The following is an 18,908-nucleotide window of genomic DNA, read 5'->3' as shown; positions in this document are numbered from 1 at the left end:
CTTTTTCTGTTTTCTCAGGTTCGCAACTTTTACTCGAGATTTCTTTCCTCTTCACACCTCTCAATTCGGTCGCATCTTTTCACCCAACGCCGACCACACGACCACTTCATCAATATGGTAAGCTCCTAACCGTCCGAGACTGATGTGCTCTTGCTTGCACTCAGCGAAATAATTTAATGGCACTCGCTCGTCGAGTTGCTTAAATTCCGCCTGTCGTCTTTTGACGCAGGTGAGGAACTGGCTTGAGATCTTTGCGCAACGCGTAGAAATACCGTTCGCAATCATCTCTCTAGAGTTCAAGGAAGACTACAGTCAATGGAACACATTTGCTGATGTCTTTCTTCTCAATGACAGCCTCCCAAGTCCGGTAAGAAGGCCGCCCCGGCCCCCTTCGCCTCCAAGGCGGGTTCTAAGAAGGCACCCAAGGTGAGTAAAGAATCAAATCCCTTCAATCATTTGCTAGGTTAAAACCCCCGGGAATTATATTAACATATCGATTAGAACCCCCTCATCGAGAAGCGACCCCGAAACTTCGGTATTGGCCAGGACATCCAGCCGAAGCGAAACCTTTCCCGTATGGTGAAGTGGCCCGAGTATGTCCGTCTTCAGCGCCAGAAGAAGATCATCAACCTCCGCCTGAAGGTTCCCCCAGCTATCTCCCAGTTCCAGCATGTTCTGGACCGCAACACCGCCGCCCAGGCCTTCAAGCTCCTCAACAAGTACCGACCCGAGTCTAAGGCCGAGAAGAAGGAGCGATTGGTCAAGGAGGCTACCGCCATCAAGGAGGGCAAGAAGAAGGAGGATGTCAGCAAGAAGCCCTACGCCGTCAAGTACGGTCTAAACCACGTTGTCGGCCTGATCGAGAACAAGAAGGCTTCCCTTGTCCTGATCCCCAACGACGTTGACCCCATCGAGTTGGTCATCTTCCTGCCCGCTCTTTGCCGAAAGATGGGTGTCCCCTACGCCATCATCAAGGGCAAGGCCCGTCTCGGAACCGTTGTCCACAAGAAGGTATGCATCGGTCACTCATATTACATTAGATACGTCTGACTAACGAAATTCAAGACCGCTGCTGTCCTCGCTATCACCGAAGTCCGATCGGAGGACAAGAACGAGCTCTCCAAGCTCGTCAGCGCTATCAAGGATGGTTATCTTGCCGGATCTGAGAACTCCCGACGACAATGGGGTGGTGGTATCATGGGTGCCAAGGCCAACAAGCGCATTGAGAAGAGCAAGAAGGCTTTGGATACGGCCATCAAGGTCTAAGCGTTAAGGCTGGTCACGGATCATGATTTTTATATTTGCACAGTTCCGGCGTTGGAGGAGGTAAAAGGGAATACCAACCACATGGATTTGACAGCCTACCTAGACTCCATCTGCAGAGTTTCGCCGACGACAAATGTGACAAATGAATGATCGCTGCAATTTCGTAAATTTTAAAATTCTAAAACTTGCTATCACCTCGTAATATCGTAACCGTTCGAGCCAAGACTTGGCGGTTATCTTATCTTCCAAAAACGTGATATTCTTGGACCCGGATTGGCTGGGTACGTACGGTGTCGCGGGAGATTGCCGCGTAGGGAGAGTCGAACGGAGCCAAGGACGCCAAGGAAATCTCCTTGTTGCGTCGTATTTTCCCACGCTCTTGGCTTAGACTTGGTATTCTGCAGCCTCATGGTGCCTCATGTGTTGGAGCTTACGCGGTGCGGGCATGCTATGTATGCACTGGGATCTTATATGTTTTGAAACAATGCCTATTCTCAGATATTCCATGTTGTGACCTACGGTGCGGCATCTTGGAATATTCAACATGCTACCGTACCTAGATAAGCGTCGGGATCATGAAGAAACTAGGATCTAGAATACTTTGGGATAGAATAAAGCGAGATATAAGACCTTTCTGAGACCATTACTAAAGGCCGTATTTCAACCCCCTTACCGGCAATCCTCGGCAACGTCGTTGCTGCTGCTAGCTTATAGTGCAATTATTCGAGGGAAATTTCTTCCACCATAAATTTCGGTGAGAGCATAATTTTTTTTTTAGGACAATTAACCCGGTTCGTTCGAGACATGGTGTTTTTACCGAGAAATGCCCTACTTCTACCCGTCGGTGAAGGCATCGCAGCCCGTCGTGCTATGTCGTTGTTAGCTGGTGGGACCTGTAAGTCAGTTAGTTCAATTAGTTAGTCCTTACTTCTTGAGCTATATATGAGGTATACTTAGAGCTTCATACACAGACCCGTTAGATTGGATACAGTGGAGCTTGCGGGTGAATACCGAGTTAGGTACGAAACTTAGTGAGGTATGTATCCTCGGAGGCTCTGCTGGCATGTCGTCGTGTAGCGGTGGCCGGATCTTGGTGTTGTTATTTTAAGGGGCGGCATTAAAAAAAGGGGGGACCGGTAAATAGCTGTCCCGGATAACTTAGAGAGAGACCTGCTAAGCTCGGCTTTGACCTTGGGGAAGTAAAACGGTTTGCTATTATCTGTAACGTCGATGACGAAGATAACCCCGGTCACTCTGGGGAAGATAAACATTTTACTGAAAGAAGTAATTAGGTAGCTTATTGCATACTATTGAAGTTGAAGGTTGCGTACCATGTACCTAGGTTTAAAATGCGAATTCTTAACAAGATGGATACCTACATGGACTCATATTATCAAATATATTGTGGCGTAAATCCTAAGTATTGGAAATATAAAATTGGTGTAGTACCTATATGTATGGTAAGCCATTGTTGCCAAGACCGTTATGTGTAAGTACTAAATCCAAGTAAATCAAGCACGTGGTTACTACATAATAATAGATGTGTTCTGGAAAGTGGTAAGCGTTTGATTTCAGGGTCCGCGTTCTTGGCAGTTATATTGAAGCGTCATAGGCTCACAGCCACCAAACTATTAATAAGACTTCAATTGTTGAGGATTCGTTATCGTGATAGATATCGCGATAGGTATTAAATAGAGCTATGCATAAGTAGAATTCCGGAGATGTGAAGATACCAGGTACTCATTCTATGTAAGTGAGTGACTTGCTTACATTGACATAGAATCACGGAAGCAAAAGAAAGAAGAAAAGGACTGAAAAAGGCACTGCCCCAAAGTCTTAATTTTGTGACACATCTCAATTAAAGAAGCTTATTTTAGGTTACCAATCTTCTACAAGAAAAATACCCCCTTCTAGGTATCAACAGTTAATGTCCATGCATCCCACTTCCTAGTCTTCTATCTAATTTCTCACCTGGTTACAACTTACGAGGGAGGGGAAGCTTGTTCGAGGAGGAGCCATATGGACGGTAACGTCACGTGGCACTAATACAACGAACTAAATACACGGAACTAAAACCCGCCAACCAAGGTGGTCGCTCATGAGGACTAGACAGTGTCCCCTCCTCCATTGTCACCTACCTAGGCACCTAAGGTAGTTTTCCTTATTCACGATATCCAGTATGTTCGTCAATGGAAGATGTTTTCATCAGCTCAGGTGGGAGGTAGGTAACCGGAGTCACGATCGACGTGTCCTACTCTGAGCAAACCATCCCTCCTGGCAGGGCAACTAGGTTTAGGTTACTAGGTAGTTACATACGGCATAGCAACCGAACCAGAGTTTTAATAAAGAATTACGCAAGCAAGCTAGCAAGATGTACCTAGTCGTAACGTAGGTAGGTATTATACCTAGATAAGAGCTGATTCCCAGGATACGTACTTCGTTTGACAGGCGCCATCGAGCCTCTCACCGCTTTGTTCCTTCATCCTATGCCGTAAAGCCGTTGCAGTAAAGAGGCCCTTGTTCCAGGCAAGGGGGGAATAATGGGGGGAGGAGAGAAGGGGTTTGGCGAGCACGTTGCAAAGCAGATTGGCTGTTGGACCCTGTTCCTCTATCATCTATGGACTGGTTATGGTATGTACTTCCCTCGGAGGGTACCACCAAGCGCAACAATGGAACCAAGCGCAAAGCATGTAGTGCCGCTTGGCAATTTGTGCGTATCTAACGGGAAATCCACACATGTTACCTACCTAGCAGCCTACCTAGCTTAAGTACCTGCTCCAATATCCGTAATCTAGATCCATGCCGCGCTTGTCCCAAAATTCCCGTGCGCCGCCTCCCGCTTACGACCCCGTTTTCATGCTTATGCTTATCCAACGGTTGCCCGCGTACAACACCATACATACCAACCTACCTGAGTTTAGTTAGCAGATATACATGGTTTGGTTAGCACCGCGAAAGCGCGAAGCCCTCGAACCTTGGTAGGGAAGGTCTGGGCAAGCGGTCATCAGGGAAGATTTGGAAGATTGGGGGGTTGTGTTATTTATGCTTTGGATGGGATGTTAGATATATTCCAACTATTTACCTATGTACCTGGGTAGTTACCGTATCTACCAATCTATCAATCTATCTAAGATTAGGTAGCAGTTGAGATTACTGTTTTACCCCGGACTCCGGACTTAGCGATACTACCTTTTGATCTCCCTCTTGAAGAGTTCCAGCGTGACCAGCGTGATACACTATTAAAGCCTCATGGATCATCGCTTTGTTGATGCAAGGTTTGACAGCCCTTGTTTGGTATCCTGAGACTTTTCTCCTTCCTTGATTCCAGCTCGGCTTTTTATATACCCTACGTGTCCCTACTCTGTGTTTACCTGGTTCTCCTTTTCTTCATAACATACATACCTGTATATAATTTCCTTACTGAACCCACTTGGATGAGGGATTATCCGTCCGAAAACCGAGCTGCACCGTCATCCTTTATCCACACCGTTAGCCAGTGATACCAGCCCGTCGCGTGATTCACACCTCCGTACGATCACGGCCGCCTCCGTGTGAATACCGATCCGGTCGAGCGCGATTTGAGCTGAGGCCAGACGAAAGTCAGAACCTCGGTCTAGTCACCCAAAGCACCAAACGCATACAGGACAGGATCCTCCTGAGAGGTGTGAACGAAGTGGGCGAGCACCATATCCGATTGGGCTTGGGACTTCCTAATTCGCTCATATTCTGCATCCCTACACCTACATCCCGCCTCCAGTTGTTCCGTGCTGGGATCTTGGGTGCCGCTCCTGTGGTCATCATACCTCCTAGCCTGCACTTAACCTTACCAATCTCCGGATATCACATATATAAAAGGCCGCAGCCAACTTTTTGCTGCTTCGAGATGCCTGCTCCTCCTCGTACGTGTTGCTATTCCTCTTTCTACTCGTTGCTTATCTTCTCTTCTCTTGTTTCCCCCGCCAAGAAAAGGGGTCGGTAAATCCTAGATCTGGATCCGCAGGGGTGGACGCCCTGCATCTCATATCTCATACACCAAAAATACGCTTAAATTTATTTTTGAGATCCCGCCGAGATTGGCGAGGTAACCTTTTTGGAGAGGGGGAACGCTTTCGCTTACCATGGCCACAGAAGATGCTTTCGCCTACGCGCTGAGCTCTAACCAAGCCTGGGCCGGCTACAAAGGTCATCAGAACCCCGACTTCTTCCCCAAATTGGCATCGGGACAGTCGCCAGCAATCCGTAAGTCCTGAACATCTTTTTTTCTTGGCATAATATAATACACTTTTTGTTGAGATGCGAGATGAGCCAAAAAAACGACCCCCACTCAACAGAACATTAGTACTGTCTTGGGGTCATTCCTGAATCCCGCGTCTCTGCTGCGCCGCAGCTTATGCAGTGCGGAGATCTCGCATCGGAGATGATAATATGATAATTTTTTTTTATAAAAAAAACCTGCCGAAAGAGCGAGGAGAAAGTGAGGCTAACGCGGTTAAACGTGGTGCAACAGTTTGGTTAGGTTGCTCTGACTCGCGCTGTCCCGAGACCACGATTCTAGGCTTGCAACCAGGCGATGTCTTTGTGCATCGTAACATTGCTAATATTATTTCGCCGACCGACATCAATACTTCAGCTGTTATCGAGTATGCGGTCGTGCACCTGAAAGTGAAGCACGTGGTGCTGTGCGGGCACTCGTGCTGCGGCGGCGCTGCAGCTGCGCTTAGCGACAACCGCGTCGGCGGCGTGCTGGACACATGGTTGGTGCCTCTTAAGACTGTGCGTAATGCACACAAGGAGGAGTTGGAGAACATCACCGACGACAAGAAGCGCACAGTGCGCATCGCGGAACTCAATGTCGAGGCCGGCGTTAACGTCCTCATGGCCAACCCGTCGATTCAGGACGCCATCGCCGAAAGAGGATTACAAATTCACGGCACCTTCTTCGACATCGGAACGGGCCGCATCCGTGACCTAGGCATCGGCACGGGCAAGGGAGGACGTTACGGGCTAAATGGTATTAATGGCGACTCGGGCATTGTTAGGGGAAAACATGCTATGTTAGTTTTCAGGAACGATGGCGTTAGCAGCATGCAAGCCATCTAAACCGAACATGCGGGAAAGTATTCAGTGGTTAGGTTTCGAATCAGGGGCGTTTATGAACTTGGGAATACCTATGCATCCCATCTTGTTTCGGTATAAAAATTTGGTTGTTACGGCCTGGGAGGGAAAGGGGGAGGGGAGAAAGAACAGCAATAAGGGGGCAAGGCAATGTCATTTAACGGATAGCGAATTCGGACAGTGAATATGGGATGGCCGGCGAAGTTTGGTCTTATAAAGAGATACCTACCTTGACAGAACAGAAAGGGTCAATTTTGTTTGGAGGATGGCGTTTAGGAGAAGCGGAGATCTATATCCCAAAGTTTTCGAAAGGCATCGAAAAAAGTACTGGCGACGGTTTTTTACCGTACATACTATGGAAATTTGGCGAAAGAGCGTGCGATTAAGCCGCTTTTCTTATGAATAGGGGGGGAGGGGGGAATTGGTGTTTATTGGTCAATGAAGAAATTTTATGTGTCTTCCATCTTATATCGTATTATCATATAATTCGCATATACTCTATATCTGCAAATTTGATGGTTGGTTACCTTTTAGTCGAAGTACCTGGTACCTAAGCTTAGTAAGGTTAGCATACCTACTAGAATGTAACTGATTGATCGCTAAGCTTTTAGATTTTCTCTATATACATAACTCCCACATACCTACCGTAGCGGCAGAGGCCTGGGAATTTTAACCATTAAACAAAGCTTTAAGCGTTAATATAAATATTAAAATATATAACCGTTACCTGGGGAGCAATGCTTAAGATATATAATAATTATTAATTAATGACTAACGCTAAGCGTATGCCCAATGCTAAAGGTATGCTTAACGCTAAAATTTTTTTTAATTTTTTTTCCCTTTTTAACATATAAATTTAAAAATTAAGTGGTAAAATATTAAGGAAAAAATAAAAGTAGTTAACTATTAGAAATTCTTTAATATTAGGCATACCTTTAGCATTAAGCATACCCTTAACATTGGACATGGTTTAGCATTAGCCTCTAATCAATGATCATTATACATCCCAATGGTTTAAAATTCCAAGGTTCTGCTGCTATAGTATTGTGACGAACCTACACTCAGGTCCGTTAGAGTGTAGTGCCGATGGGTCTTGATTTTCAGGTAAACAGTAACGATACGAGTCAAGTGTCAAATAAACGTTGAAGTGTTCGTCAGGAAGGCTTGGAGTCCTTCCCCTCATATGGGTTAGATATAAGACTTAGATTGATAGCTAAGGAAACCTGAATGAATGACTAGATACATGATGGTTTATATAGACTCGCCATCCTGCCTGTCTGAAGGCCTATGTTGTCTGGATTAAGGTGGTTTTGGTGGTTTTAAGAGTTAATCCATCCAAATCCTCTGAATCTAGGTCAATCCAGCTTAATCCAGCTTAATCCAGGTTTCCTGAGCCTCATCGTGGATTATGCCGGCGTTTTGCCGCATCCCTGGTTACCCCGCTTCTTGGTTGTTTGACTAGTGCTTTTTCTGATGGCTGTTGGTTCGTAACAAGTATGTACAATACCTACCCGGTACAATACGAACAATTGCGGGGTAGTTAGCTTCTTGCTATAATAGGTGAGCCTTACGCGAGATAGGTGCAATACATACTACCTAACCTAATGTAACAGCCGTGTCTACCCGCAGGTGTACCGCATACCTAAAGTGTTAGTATAAGAGGTAAGAACGATGCGGTATCGCTTTATTATTTCGATACCTATTATTTTGTCAGAACCAATAGCTGTCTTTTCCTCATGACACCATTCAAACTCATCTCCTTTCTCCCATACATAGCACAAAAGAAAATGGGCCAAAGCTAGGAGCCATAGCGATTTTACTCTTTTTTCAAATGACCTTATCACTTACGTACCTAGGTATATTATACGTGTGTATTATGGAATATCAAATGGTTGTTGGTGTGTGGATGTGCAGCTTAGCCAAGCCTTCGACTCGGATGCCGAGAGTCGGATCTTTCCTTTCTCCCACATGGCCTCGAGCAATCTACCCTCAAGATTCCTCATCTATCCCTTAGATACCTAAGCTAAAGACCGTTGAGAGGACCATAACAGGTATTTAACAATTAACTTTAAATGCTATAGGAACGTACCCAAATTACCTACGGCGCTAATTCCCGAGGTTCGAGGTTAAAAGCCATGTCTTTAACAATTCTTTCAGACGATCAGATTTCCGACCTACTGGAAACTCTTACTCAAGAAGAAGCCCGAGGATTTATCGACACCCTGAGAAATGCTCTTCGCGAGTATTCAACAGGTACACAGTCCATAAAAGATGGCACCGTTCATCAACCCGAGCGCATATCAGTACACTCCAATACTACTGGCGCGACTACGCTCTTTATGCCTTCCATTAGTTCACTTGGCCATGCTGTAAAAGGTCAGTTTATAGCCAAGCATTGGCGATCTTGAATCTTTCTTGGCTAACCAGTTTGTAGTCGTGACTTTGTCGGCACCATCAGCAGACAAGCTGGTAGATACAGCGTTGCCGGCTATCCGACCTACCGGATCCGTAACCCTCTATTCTCCTCAAGGATCTCCTATAGGCTTCCTCCACGCGAAGACCCTTACCGCTTTCCGAACCGCGCTTGCTTCCTCCTGTCTCATCGTTAAGCGCGCCTCGGTCCGAACCCTTGTCGTGTTTGGGTCGGGGTTACAAGCTTATTGGCATATGCGCTTAGCATTGATGCTGCGAGGTGATGGCATTCGCCATGTATACATTATCAATAAGACGTTCAGCGAAAGCGCCAAAGAAACCTTTAAGAAGATACATGGAATTCCCCAGAGCATCAAACAACGTGAGGGATGGGAGCAGACGGAGTTCGGCCTCCTAACTCCTAGCTACAGGGAATATGATCGACTACTAAAGGAGCACTTGAGGGCGGCAGATGTCATCTACTGTTGCACGCCTAGCACCGTAGATTTATTCGAGGCCAGCATACTGACAAGTCACGAAGGCCGTAGGAAGGGTAGGTTGATCATTGCGATAGGGAGCTATACAAGGTATATGCGTGAGCTGCCTCGAGAGCTGTTACTCCAGGCCACCAAGAGCAAAACCTCCGGACATCATTTTCATAAACACGCAATTGAAGGTGGGGTTATTGTTGTGGACACTCTGGACGGGGCATTGAAAGAGGCGGGTGAGATTATCGAAGCAGGCTTGCAGCCTAACCAACTCGTCGAGTAAGTCCCGTAGCATCTAACCTAACAGATCTAGCAGTACATGAGCGAAATAACTAACAATAACTAGACTCGGTGAGCTGGTCATGATTCATAGACTGGCAAAGGAAGAGGAGGAATCGCTGATGTCTCAGAGTTCTGCCGAAACCTCTTCCATCAATGAATCTACTGAAAGCCTCGCATCACCCGGTTCAACTCTTGCCGGGTCCGAATCGGGTAACTCGGTGCCGGGCAACGAAAGTAGGCGCTCCTCGTCGCGCAGCCCGAGCCGGAAGGGCAGTAGCCTTTCCTTACCTTTTCACCATAGGCGAAGTTCGAGTCAGGGGCCCGTAGATGAGCAGCGGCATAAGCAGCACAAGTCGGGACATGACCACCAACTGGCGCGTTGGCTCTCAGTCGGAAATGTCATCTATAAGAGTGTGGGACTAGGACTCATGGACCTCGTAGTCGGATTCGAGGTCGTGCGATTAGCACAAGAAAGGGGGCTGGGCAGTCATGTCGAGGGATTCTCTTAGGGCGAGGATTGTAGACCGTTAGCGCCCATTTTCGATGATTTGGAGTCGTCTACGTTCCCTCGGGGCTCGTCTCGGCATAAAAGAGAGGCATGGGAATAGTGAATTTGATATGCATCATGTGGTTGAATGACATATTCCCAATGTATTTTAGAGATGGATGGCAACGAATCTTATAGTAATTGCATATTCATATAAATATACTAAACGCCCCCTATATATATACATTGTACATGGTTGTTGTTGCGTTCCTTCGATCACTCTTTCTGTCATGTACGTTAGACATGGCTCGTTACATGCAACGGCCCCTTCCAAGGGCGAAGATCATGTTTTTTTTACGAAGTGCACCGCGGTGTGCGACGGCATTAGAACACGGACTTAAAAAACTAATTTAGAATATTTAACGACCCTACTCGGCAACCCAGACGGCAGCCATACCCATACCCGTACCGACGCACATACTCGTGACGCCGATCTTCTGGCCGCGGCGCCGCAGCTCGTACAGCAGGGTGCTCACCTGGCGGGCGCCGGTGCAGCCGAGGGGGTGGCCGAAGGCGATGGCGCCGCCCTTGGGGTTGATCTTGTCCATGGGGATCTTGAGCTCGTTGGCGCACCAGAGGCACTGGCTGGCGAAAGCCTCGTTGATCTCGAAGATGTCGACGTCGTCGTTGGTCAGGCCGCCGGCGAGGGACAGGGCCTTGGGGATGGCCTTCCAGGGGCCCTGGCCCATGAGCAGAGGCTTGACGCCGGCGACGCTCGCGGACACGAACTTGCCGATGACGGGCTGGCCCAGGCGCTCGGCCGTCGACCGGCGCATGAGCAGGACGGCGGCGGCGCCGTCGCTGATCTGCGACGCGTTGCCCGCGTGGATGGACCCGTTCTCCGCGAACGCGGGGCGGACCTTGGCCAGGGACTCGACGGTGATGCCGGGGCGGATGCCGTCGTCCTTCTTGACGGTGATCTCCTTGGTCTCGCCGCTCTTGAGGTCCGTGAACTTGACGGTCAGCGGGTGGATCTCCTCGTCGAAGAGGCCCGCCTCCTGCGCCTTGTAGGCCTTCTCGTGGGACGAGGCCGCGAAGACGTCCTGGTCCTCGCGCGAGATCTTGAGGTCCTGCGCCATGTTCTCGGAGAGGACGCCCATGGGCACCTTGCAGTTGACGGCCTCGGGGTGCGACTCGAGGAGTTCGGAGAACTCGGTCACGGCTTGGGGACTTTTAGGGGGAGGGGGGGAGGCAATTGTCAGCTAAAAGCATTCATTCAATGGTATTCTATGAAGTAGCGTTAAGAGAAAGAAAGGAGGAGGGGGAAAGAAAGAAGAACAAAAAAAAAAAAAAGAAACTTACCCGTACTGCAAGCTCATGCTCTCGACACCGGCACCGATACCGACCTCGATCATGCCAGCGCGGATCTGGTTGGCGACGTCGACGCAGGCCTGTAAGCCCGACGAGCACTGGCGGTTGACGGTTCGGACGGCGGCAGTCTCGGGAAGGCCGGCGACAAGAACTGCGGCGCGCATCTCGGTAGCGCCGCCGCCCGGCGCGAGCACCTCACCCACGCACACGTCCTCTACCAGGGCCGGGTTAATCTTAGAGCGCTCCAGAAGACCCTTCAGAGCTCCCACCATCAGGTCGGATGGTTGCGTGTCCTTGAACCCGCCCTTGCCGCCTCTCGTGAGCGCCGTTCGGAGACATGCTGTTACTACGACCTGTTTCCCGGAATTGTTAGCTTTGTTGTTGGAAATATAGAGAAGTTGGGGAGAGAGAGTGTGAGAGGCTTACGTCGTCTGGGTTCTTCTCGAGGAGCTTGTCCCGCGCCGACTTGGAGCTGGAGATCTGGCCGGAGATCTGTGTTAATCTTTCGAGGGCTGGGATTGTCGTGTTTTGTTAGCTACCTGGTACCTAGCTATATGTTTTGATTGGGACCCGAAGATGTACTAACCACCCATTGTTACTTTCTTTGTGTTAAGTTGTTTAAGACTTGGTTGGCTATGGTATATACCTTAGGTAGGTAGATATACAGTTAAAAACGAGAATGTAGAAGGAATGAACCCGGAGTTTTATGATGATGATGATAATGATGACAGCGGAAAGTTAATTCGAACCTCGGATGCAGGTAGCTAACGTCGCGCTTGTAGAGTTCCGGTACGCAGTCTGAACTTCTGCGCTAATAACGCTAACTCTTTCACGCTGATGTCAGAAGGGCCCACAACTACCAATGACCCGAGGTATCTATGTTGTTATAAGGGAGTTTTTACCTAATGTTTCTTCACATGCTTAAGGCTTTAAGCTAGTGGCCTCCCCCAGAGTTTTTACCTGGCACATGCTTTTGCAACGCTGTAACCATACATAGTACAATAGTAGTAATGCATTATAAGCTTCCCCAGTTCCCCATCTCAAGCCAAGGAGTAACTTCCCAGCTTCCGCAAGTACCTAGCCTCGATTTATCTTAGCCCGATTTATCTTAGTCTCCGCATTTTGATCGTCTTCTATCTTCTATTCTTTTATCTACGATTTACGACTTGACTTGAAAATATTGTTTTGATGTGCTACATAGTACAAATACCTAATGTAAGACATACACGGTCATAGCCCTAAGCCTCGGTGAACATACCTGTACCTAGGTACTATTATACAAAGTAAGTATATTTTTTTTATTAGACTTCGGAGTTAAAGTTACCTGGGGATTAATAAAAGTTCCAGTTGCCTCGAGATTGGAAGTCTTTATATAGGTGTCCCCAATTGTACTGCTTGTCCTATATCAGCGTATACGAAGTGCCTGGTTAACCAGCTTGAATTATGTTGGCATCACCTAAAGTGCTTCGAAGGATATTCTTCGCGCCTTGACAGTCAAAATGCGCGTCGGTGACTTGGGTCTAGATTCCACGGACCTGGTTCTGATTACCTGGTCTTGATGTATTCACCCCCTACCAAGGTATTTTGCTATGTAACATAACGCGCGTATTTGAGGCGGTCACTAACTTGAATAATAGGGCCATGGTTAATAGAAGCGAATTACCTCTATACAGATGTCTAAATATGGGGTTTACAGCTGCTCTTAAGATTCTGCTAGAATCTCTTGCCCGCTGTCCAACGTCTATCGAAGTATCTAATGCGCCTAAGCGGACATCAGTGCAATGATGCTAGTTCCTCTGTGGCAGTCAGACTTGCTGCCCAATGGTAGAGATTTTGGATGGCTGCCAACGCTACTGCAGGTACCTACATAGCCCAGATAGCTGCGTATTGTTTTTACTGCTCTGGAGTTATTCGCATGCGAATTAAATATCCAAGAGCTCTATAAAGGTATGAAGTAGCTAGGGAATTGCAGAATTCTCTGGATCATACTTTACTCCTCCTCCTGTTCTTTTTTTTTCCCCCTTTCCTCAATAATTCCAGGTTAACAACGCCGGTTAAGCTGTATATTATATACTAAATACTAAATTATTGAGTCTTCTTTTCCTCGACCCTTCCTGGCTCTTACGTTTTGGGATTTCGTTGCGGTCTTGGATTATCCATGTCTATTAGAAGGGTCTTAGTACCTAAAGTAGATTATGGCCAATTCTCAGGGCATGCTTGGTACGCCAGAGGAACTCGGACATTATTGTAGTCGTGGCTCTTTCGTGGATTATCTTGAGACAGAGTCAATTTCAGAGCGGCTAACCAAAATCCCTGGCAAAAATCTCGGCCCAAGATGCAGCGATGTTGAGCGGGCTGTCAATAAAGAATATTCCCACGGGGTTCGGTTGGCTGCCCTTGGCGCTAAACGTCCTCTCTTTCGTCAGCTGAATACCTATTCAGCCACAACCAATCGTACATGTCCTCAACGCACATCTGGTTCAAGTCAGAGTGGGGGGTATAGTGCTCAACCAGCCAGTCGTCAAGTAAAGGCCGGGACTTCTTCAAATGCGAGACAGTCGAAGAAAAGAAGGAAGAATAATTCAGATGGCGACAATGGCGACGATGACGAGCGCACGCCTAGCGGCAGCAAGGAACCCGCTAATTCGAAAGGCGACGGTCCGAATTTTGCCTGCCCGTTTCTCAAGAAGTTTCCCCATTCGTCTCTTCAATGCGGCGGTCGTGATGGTTTTCCCAACACGTCACGAGTTAAGTGCGTCAAGTTCCAGTCCTATGGATTAAACATTATTCTTATAGTTTGATAGAGAGCACATATACCGAGCTCATGATAAATACCAATGCCGACGCTGCGGAATAACCTTCGAACAGGACGACCGATACGAAGTCCATGTTCGGACGAATTCCTGCGCGCCTCCGTCTCCTCCGGAACATGTACCCGTTCTTATAGCAAATAGAAAAAAGCTCGGGTTGTTACGAAACCGGGAGGGCTTGCAGTATATGTCGGAACGGGACAGGTGGCATAAAATCTACAAGCTCCTCTTTCCAGAGGTTACTAAAGAGGAGCTTCGTCAGATTTCCCCATGTAAGTTACAAGTTACCATCGATGTTCGGTTATTCAAACTAATCGGCGTTCGTAGACGTGGAAGAGCATGCAGAACATAGAGTACAAGAAGCACCGCAACAACCCCAGGCGATACATCAACAGCAACAAGAAGTACCACAGCAGCAACAGATATCAGCACAGCTTCAGCAGTTCTTCCAGCAGTCCCTCCAGCCTCTACAAGGGATTCAGCAACAGATGCAGGTGCTATCGCAACAGATGCGAGAGTCGCAGCAAGCAAGCCAGGCATTACAAAATCAACTAGCTGGCCATGAGGCGTGGATACAAGCGCAAGGCCGGGCTTCAGATGATTTCTCTTTTTTTACTTCGGTGGGCTCTCAATTCTCTAATTTGGAAAATTCTAGCGTTGGAAATCAACCTACTGATGACGGCTTGATTGACCCGAGGTTTCTATGGAACCCGTATCAGAATGACCCTTCTACTGGTTCTCTTATTTAGGTACCTCCTGTCTATGTCGACAACCTATATGTTATGGAGCTGGTTGTTTTCCTGTGGTTGGCGTTCTTTCAATTATAGGAGCAGCTTTCGTGCTCCATCCTGGCATCTCTCTAAGTACCCCTTATGGGAGATACCACCTCTTTCGTCTTCTTGGATTCGACCTATTTTTACTGGATATTGATGGTTTACTACTTTGAATTGATTATAAACCGAAGTTAACGAATTGACTATATATTTTTTGTTTGGAATTTCATCCGAACTGCTCTACTAATGTGATACCAACTATATGACGCGCTCTCGCTCAAGACTCACCATCGCAGTGCCTTAGCTATATGCATCTCATCGGAATTTTACTTATCTATTGACGTTTCCTTGTCCACTGTAATACATCTCTTGACTCGCTTTATCGTAGAGAGACGCAGATGAATAATGAAATAACAACATAGGTTCCATCTCCTGGAGCACGGAAGAATGTAAATCATTAGGGGTTGAAGACTGTAATCACGTATCTAGAGCTATACGTGTACCTTCGACTCCATTGAGTATTCAGACATTCGATATCTCCTTGCAAAATACATATCACGTCCCGGAAGAAGAAAAAAAAAGGTAGAGACTCCGCATTAAGATACATTTGTGTTGCAGTCCCACTGTCTCCGGTAGGGTTCATCTGCTAGTTCTTAGGTCTTAGACCATGCGACCATGCCTAACCCTTATTCACTCTCCAGTCCACAGCGGAGCGCACTTGAAATTCACACGGCATAGGTTGATACGGTCCCTCCATATTGCATTCAGCGCCTCTTCCCGCTCGTCCTTGAGGTCTGCGGCTTCTTCCTCCGACAGCCAGACATCTGCCAAGGCCACATGGTCTTTTCTATGAGTTGTGATTTGCAAGCCGCAATCCGGGTTGAGGTACATGTAGCCACGACACTCGGCGAGGCGCAATTCGGCCACTTCCACGCAGTACTTCATCAAAGCTTCGATGTAACCCGCTTCCCAGATCCTGTACTCTACCTTACTGATTCTTGTCAGTACATCTAAGAAAGACTCTCCGCTGGTGGCTATGCCCATGTATATTTGTGTTTCGTCGATTAGGTCGCCTAACATTTCCTTGTGGATGCTGACCGAGTATGCGGCGGGGACGGAGGGGTCTCTGAAGTCAGTTGGGGCCGTACGAGTTGTATCGACAATTTTCCAGATTCGCTCGTTCTCGAAAACGTCCCAGGGCATAAGATAATTTCCCCACCCGAAACGCTTTGCCGCGAGATCAAGAGCGAACTTCTCTCCGCCTAGCAGTGTCAGTCGAAGAACATAATGAGGATCCATCATGTTGGACTTCCTTATGCTATGATCGTATTGGTAACAGACCGAGCTGCTGGCATTCTTGACGAGAACTGTGACTATCTTAAAGTCTTGACATAGCTCTGAGAGTTGTTGGTACGATAAGTCGGTGAGTAACCTGAAAGAGACTGGTTTGACTTACCGTCTAAGATAAACTCTTTCAGAGGGCGAACTAGGTATATCACCTCCCGAGCATACTGGTCTTCAAAGACTGTTCCCGACCCTATTGATTGAGATGGGAGGCTATTAGGAAACCTATGCATGATGTATTTTCCACACATAGCCTCTAGATATGGAATACGTTCTTTTAACATAATCATGTCACTCTCTTCCCAGGATGAATTGACGACAAAGGTAGTTGCTAGAGACTCCACGACAGACATGAATTTGCACAGGACCAGCGAAACCTTCGAAAGCTGCACACGACGAAGGCACAGCGGTGTGTGGACTGGCAAGTCTACTGCCTGACATGTGGGGTTACACTAGAATGTCTTGATGACAGGTTGAGACTCCCATGGGAACATACAGTCAGTACAAATGAGTGATGCTTCTGAAGCGCCACATCTGGCGCATTGCCCTGTTGGTAACGTGGGAGGCTTGTTGGGGTTGGAAGTTGGAGTTGTGTCGTTGCTGTCTGCAGAGTTATCATCCTTATTCTGGTTGTCCGGACCGTCGTGGTCTCCACCTTTGCCATTCTTTTCATCGACGATCCTTGTTTCGGCATTCATATTGTTGTCCCTTTCGTTATTGCTCCCGCCGGTGATTTCGTCTTCACTCCGGTGGGCCCTCTTACCAGGTGACATTAGCTTCTCAATTCTCCTGCCCTGGTAGACCCATTTGCAAGTCCAAAAGAAATGATATTCGTAAGGTCTTCGGGGATCCCTTTCATAGCATAGCGATATATGGGCTAGGCGTTCAACGAAAGCATTATGTAGGCGGAGGGTATACTCTAGGACCTGATTTGCAGCGTTTTTGATCGCTTGGAGATATGGATGATCCGGGGGAGAAGAAGCAGCCTTTATAAGAAATTCCTGCAGAACCCATCTGTACTTGACGTCGAGCTTATCGATCGAGTAAAGATAATTCTTATCGTTGTCCAGTGGATTCCCCAGATCCCTAAACAACTCCTCGACCGAATCTAAAGGAGTTGGCCTGGTAACGTAAAGATCATGTAATTCTTGATAGGGGGTATCCATCGTGGAAGTTGCTTTGTGCTAAAGTCCTTAGGCGGATATCCAAAGGAGCCTAGGGAGAAGAAACGAGAGTGAACCAGGTAGAGAGAAAATGATGGATTAAGTAGTAGTCCGCTATATTTGAATGCGTGCCCCTTTATTGTCGGTTAATAGTAATTGGAGGCGAGGTCGCGTAACTAAACTTGTCTGCAGAAAATAAGATGGACTTTCAGATGAAGAGGCTACTGATAGGAACTTGGGTAGAGCATCGGAAAATGGTGATGATGGACGAAAGGAAAGTACGCAGAGGTAACATAAAGTTGAATACCTACCTAAAGTAGACTAATATCCGTTCGAAGGTGAGGAAGGAACATATAATACAGATCTCGACTAAGTAAATCTAAAGGATAAAGCAGTTGCATTGTTATGATTTAGAGAAAAAACAGAAAGAATAAAGCAACTGAGCTGTCGTTATGGAAGTATCAAACGTTGCGTCAAGACCCGTTATACCCCTATCTATTAGGACTTATTGTCAACACTCATAAGACTCGTCACTCTGTGATATCTTCACCAATAAAAATAGTCAGATCAATCTTTTAACTGTAGAATATAGAGAATTGACAGAATTGAGTTCCTTGTAAAAGAATATCTTGTATATAGTAGGTAAATAAAGGTATATAACAGGATTTTCCATGCGGAAGATTAGATCAACTTAATCATATCTACGATAAACTTAAACTCTTAATTTTATGGTTTTCCTTCGTGAAGTTCTGGTTGAGTGTCAAAGTACCGACAATGTCGTGATTTCCTGATCTGATAGAACAACTTGTCGCGGAAGTCCGAAGGTCAGTCGCAGGTTATCTACTCGAACGTCCCTAACATACCAACCTTGGCTGCGTCTCGGACCAGCCTAGATTCGCTTAGATGACGCGGCGTAAAGGATATGGATAGGAAGCAGGTATTGCCTACCTACGTATCAGGTATGATTGTAAGGTACTGCGATCTATCGAGATCTTTTGGCATGACTACCTAAGGCAGGTACCTAACGTCATGACGATTCATATGCAACCACCATAGAGCTTCCCCGCAGTTAAGATCTTGGTTTCGTATGTATGACCGGCGTTGAAGCAAAGGTACCTAAAGTCTTATATGCGTTTGGTGGCTGTCATGATACACCAATCAACTGTCTTTGGATCTCTTCCTATGAGAGCTGTGTAACGAGGGCGAATGCGCATTGCTCTATACAAGGTAAAAGATGGTGTCGTGATTATAGCTCCCCTGTTATCAGTCCTATTCCTCTTATACACGCGTTAGGGTGTATAAGAGGCGCATGTCGTGGAGAAAAAGATGACACTCATTCCGTCTACAATTTCCCCTTCTCATGCCACCTGTTAATCGACAGCCCAGATTAAACTGAA

At 47.0% G+C, this 18,908-nt stretch overlaps 6 protein-coding genes across 6 annotated transcripts; 4 read left to right on the top strand and 2 right to left on the bottom strand.

The window, feature by feature from the left end:
- The first annotated feature begins 8 nt into the window (after positions 1-8).
- On the top strand, positions 9-1,468 carry F4812DRAFT_411373 (50S ribosomal protein L30e-like protein). The gene is made up of 4 exons (XM_047932612.1): positions 9-117; positions 355-426; positions 502-1,011; positions 1,066-1,468. Exons 1-4 carry the CDS (start codon positions 115-117, stop codon positions 1,264-1,266), a joined length of 786 nt encoding a protein of 261 aa, XP_047795361.1. The 5' UTR covers positions 9-114; the 3' UTR covers positions 1,267-1,468.
- Positions 1,469-5,226: 3,758 nt separating this feature from the next.
- F4812DRAFT_36765 (carbonic anhydrase) lies at positions 5,227-6,469 on the top strand. The gene is made up of 2 exons (XM_047931893.1): positions 5,227-5,505; positions 5,774-6,469. The coding sequence occupies exons 1-2, from the start codon at positions 5,385-5,387 to the stop codon at positions 6,364-6,366; spliced, it is 714 nt and encodes a 237-aa protein (XP_047795360.1). The 5' UTR covers positions 5,227-5,384; the 3' UTR covers positions 6,367-6,469.
- Positions 6,470-8,172: 1,703 nt separating this feature from the next.
- On the top strand, positions 8,173-10,279 carry F4812DRAFT_411361 (NAD(P)-binding protein). The gene is made up of 4 exons (XM_047932611.1): positions 8,173-8,432; positions 8,515-8,757; positions 8,816-9,560; positions 9,628-10,279. Exons 2-4 carry the CDS (start codon positions 8,517-8,519, stop codon positions 10,070-10,072), a joined length of 1,431 nt encoding a protein of 476 aa, XP_047795359.1. The 5' UTR covers positions 8,173-8,432; positions 8,515-8,516; the 3' UTR covers positions 10,073-10,279.
- Positions 10,280-12,403, bottom strand: F4812DRAFT_411359 (peroxisomal 3-keto-acyl-CoA thiolase). Its single transcript, XM_047932610.1, has 4 exons — positions 12,008-12,403; positions 11,848-11,933; positions 11,413-11,774; positions 10,280-11,280 (listed from the first exon to the last, which is right to left on the bottom strand). The coding sequence occupies exons 1-4, from the start codon at positions 12,012-12,014 to the stop codon at positions 10,479-10,481; spliced, it is 1,257 nt and encodes a 418-aa protein (XP_047795358.1). The 5' UTR covers positions 12,015-12,403; the 3' UTR covers positions 10,280-10,478.
- A 1,213-nt stretch (positions 12,404-13,616) lies between these two features.
- F4812DRAFT_454861 (uncharacterized protein) lies at positions 13,617-14,980 on the top strand (the record flags this gene model as incomplete). Its single annotated transcript, XM_047936723.1, has 3 exons — positions 13,617-14,173; positions 14,226-14,503; positions 14,559-14,980. The coding sequence occupies 3 exons, from the start codon at positions 13,617-13,619 to the stop codon at positions 14,978-14,980; spliced, it is 1,257 nt and encodes a 418-aa protein (XP_047795357.1).
- A 714-nt stretch (positions 14,981-15,694) lies between these two features.
- Positions 15,695-17,514, bottom strand: F4812DRAFT_464970 (uncharacterized protein; the record flags this gene model as incomplete). The annotated part of the gene is made up of 3 exons (XM_047938400.1): positions 15,695-16,401; positions 16,461-16,778; positions 16,845-17,514. 3 exons carry the CDS (start codon positions 17,512-17,514, stop codon positions 15,695-15,697), a joined length of 1,695 nt encoding a protein of 564 aa, XP_047795356.1.
- Positions 17,515-18,908: the final 1,394 nt, after the last annotated feature.

This window comes from Daldinia caldariorum (assembly GCF_022478825.1).
Source record: "Daldinia caldariorum strain CBS 122874 unplaced genomic scaffold F4812scaffold_1, whole genome shotgun sequence".
NCBI classification, from domain to species: domain Eukaryota; kingdom Fungi; phylum Ascomycota; class Sordariomycetes; order Xylariales; family Hypoxylaceae; genus Daldinia; species Daldinia caldariorum.
The sequence above is the reverse complement of the archived record's forward strand: the minus strand, read 5'-3'. Positions and strand labels throughout refer to the sequence as shown.

Excerpts from the sequence above, each read along its gene's own strand:
- F4812DRAFT_411373 (XM_047932612.1), top strand. Across the intron at positions 427-501 it reads GTTCTAAGAAGGCACCCAAG|AACCCCCTCATCGAGAAGCG; the intron begins GTGAGTAAAGAA and ends CATATCGATTAG. Across the intron at positions 1,012-1,065 it reads GAACCGTTGTCCACAAGAAG|ACCGCTGCTGTCCTCGCTAT; the intron begins GTATGCATCGGT and ends ACGAAATTCAAG.
- F4812DRAFT_36765 (XM_047931893.1), top strand. The coding sequence starts at position 5,385 with ATGGCCACAGAAGATGCTTTCGCCTACGCGCTGAGCTCTAACCAAGCC. Across the intron at positions 5,506-5,773 it reads GGGACAGTCGCCAGCAATCC|TTTGGTTAGGTTGCTCTGAC; the intron begins GTAAGTCCTGAA and ends GTGGTGCAACAG.
- F4812DRAFT_411359 (XM_047932610.1), bottom strand. Across the intron at positions 11,775-11,847 it reads TCGAGAAGAACCCAGACGAC|GTCGTAGTAACAGCATGTCT; the intron begins GTAAGCCTCTCA and ends TCCGGGAAACAG. Across the intron at positions 11,281-11,412 it reads AGCATGAGCTTGCAGTACGG|TCCCCAAGCCGTGACCGAGT; the intron begins GTAAGTTTCTTT and ends TCCCCCTAAAAG.
- F4812DRAFT_411361 (XM_047932611.1), top strand. The coding sequence starts at position 8,517 with ATGTCTTTAACAATTCTTTCAGACGATCAGATTTCCGACCTACTGGAA. Across the intron at positions 8,758-8,815 it reads ACTTGGCCATGCTGTAAAAG|TCGTGACTTTGTCGGCACCA; the intron begins GTCAGTTTATAG and ends ACCAGTTTGTAG. Across the intron at positions 9,561-9,627 it reads CAGCCTAACCAACTCGTCGA|ACTCGGTGAGCTGGTCATGA; the intron begins GTAAGTCCCGTA and ends AACAATAACTAG.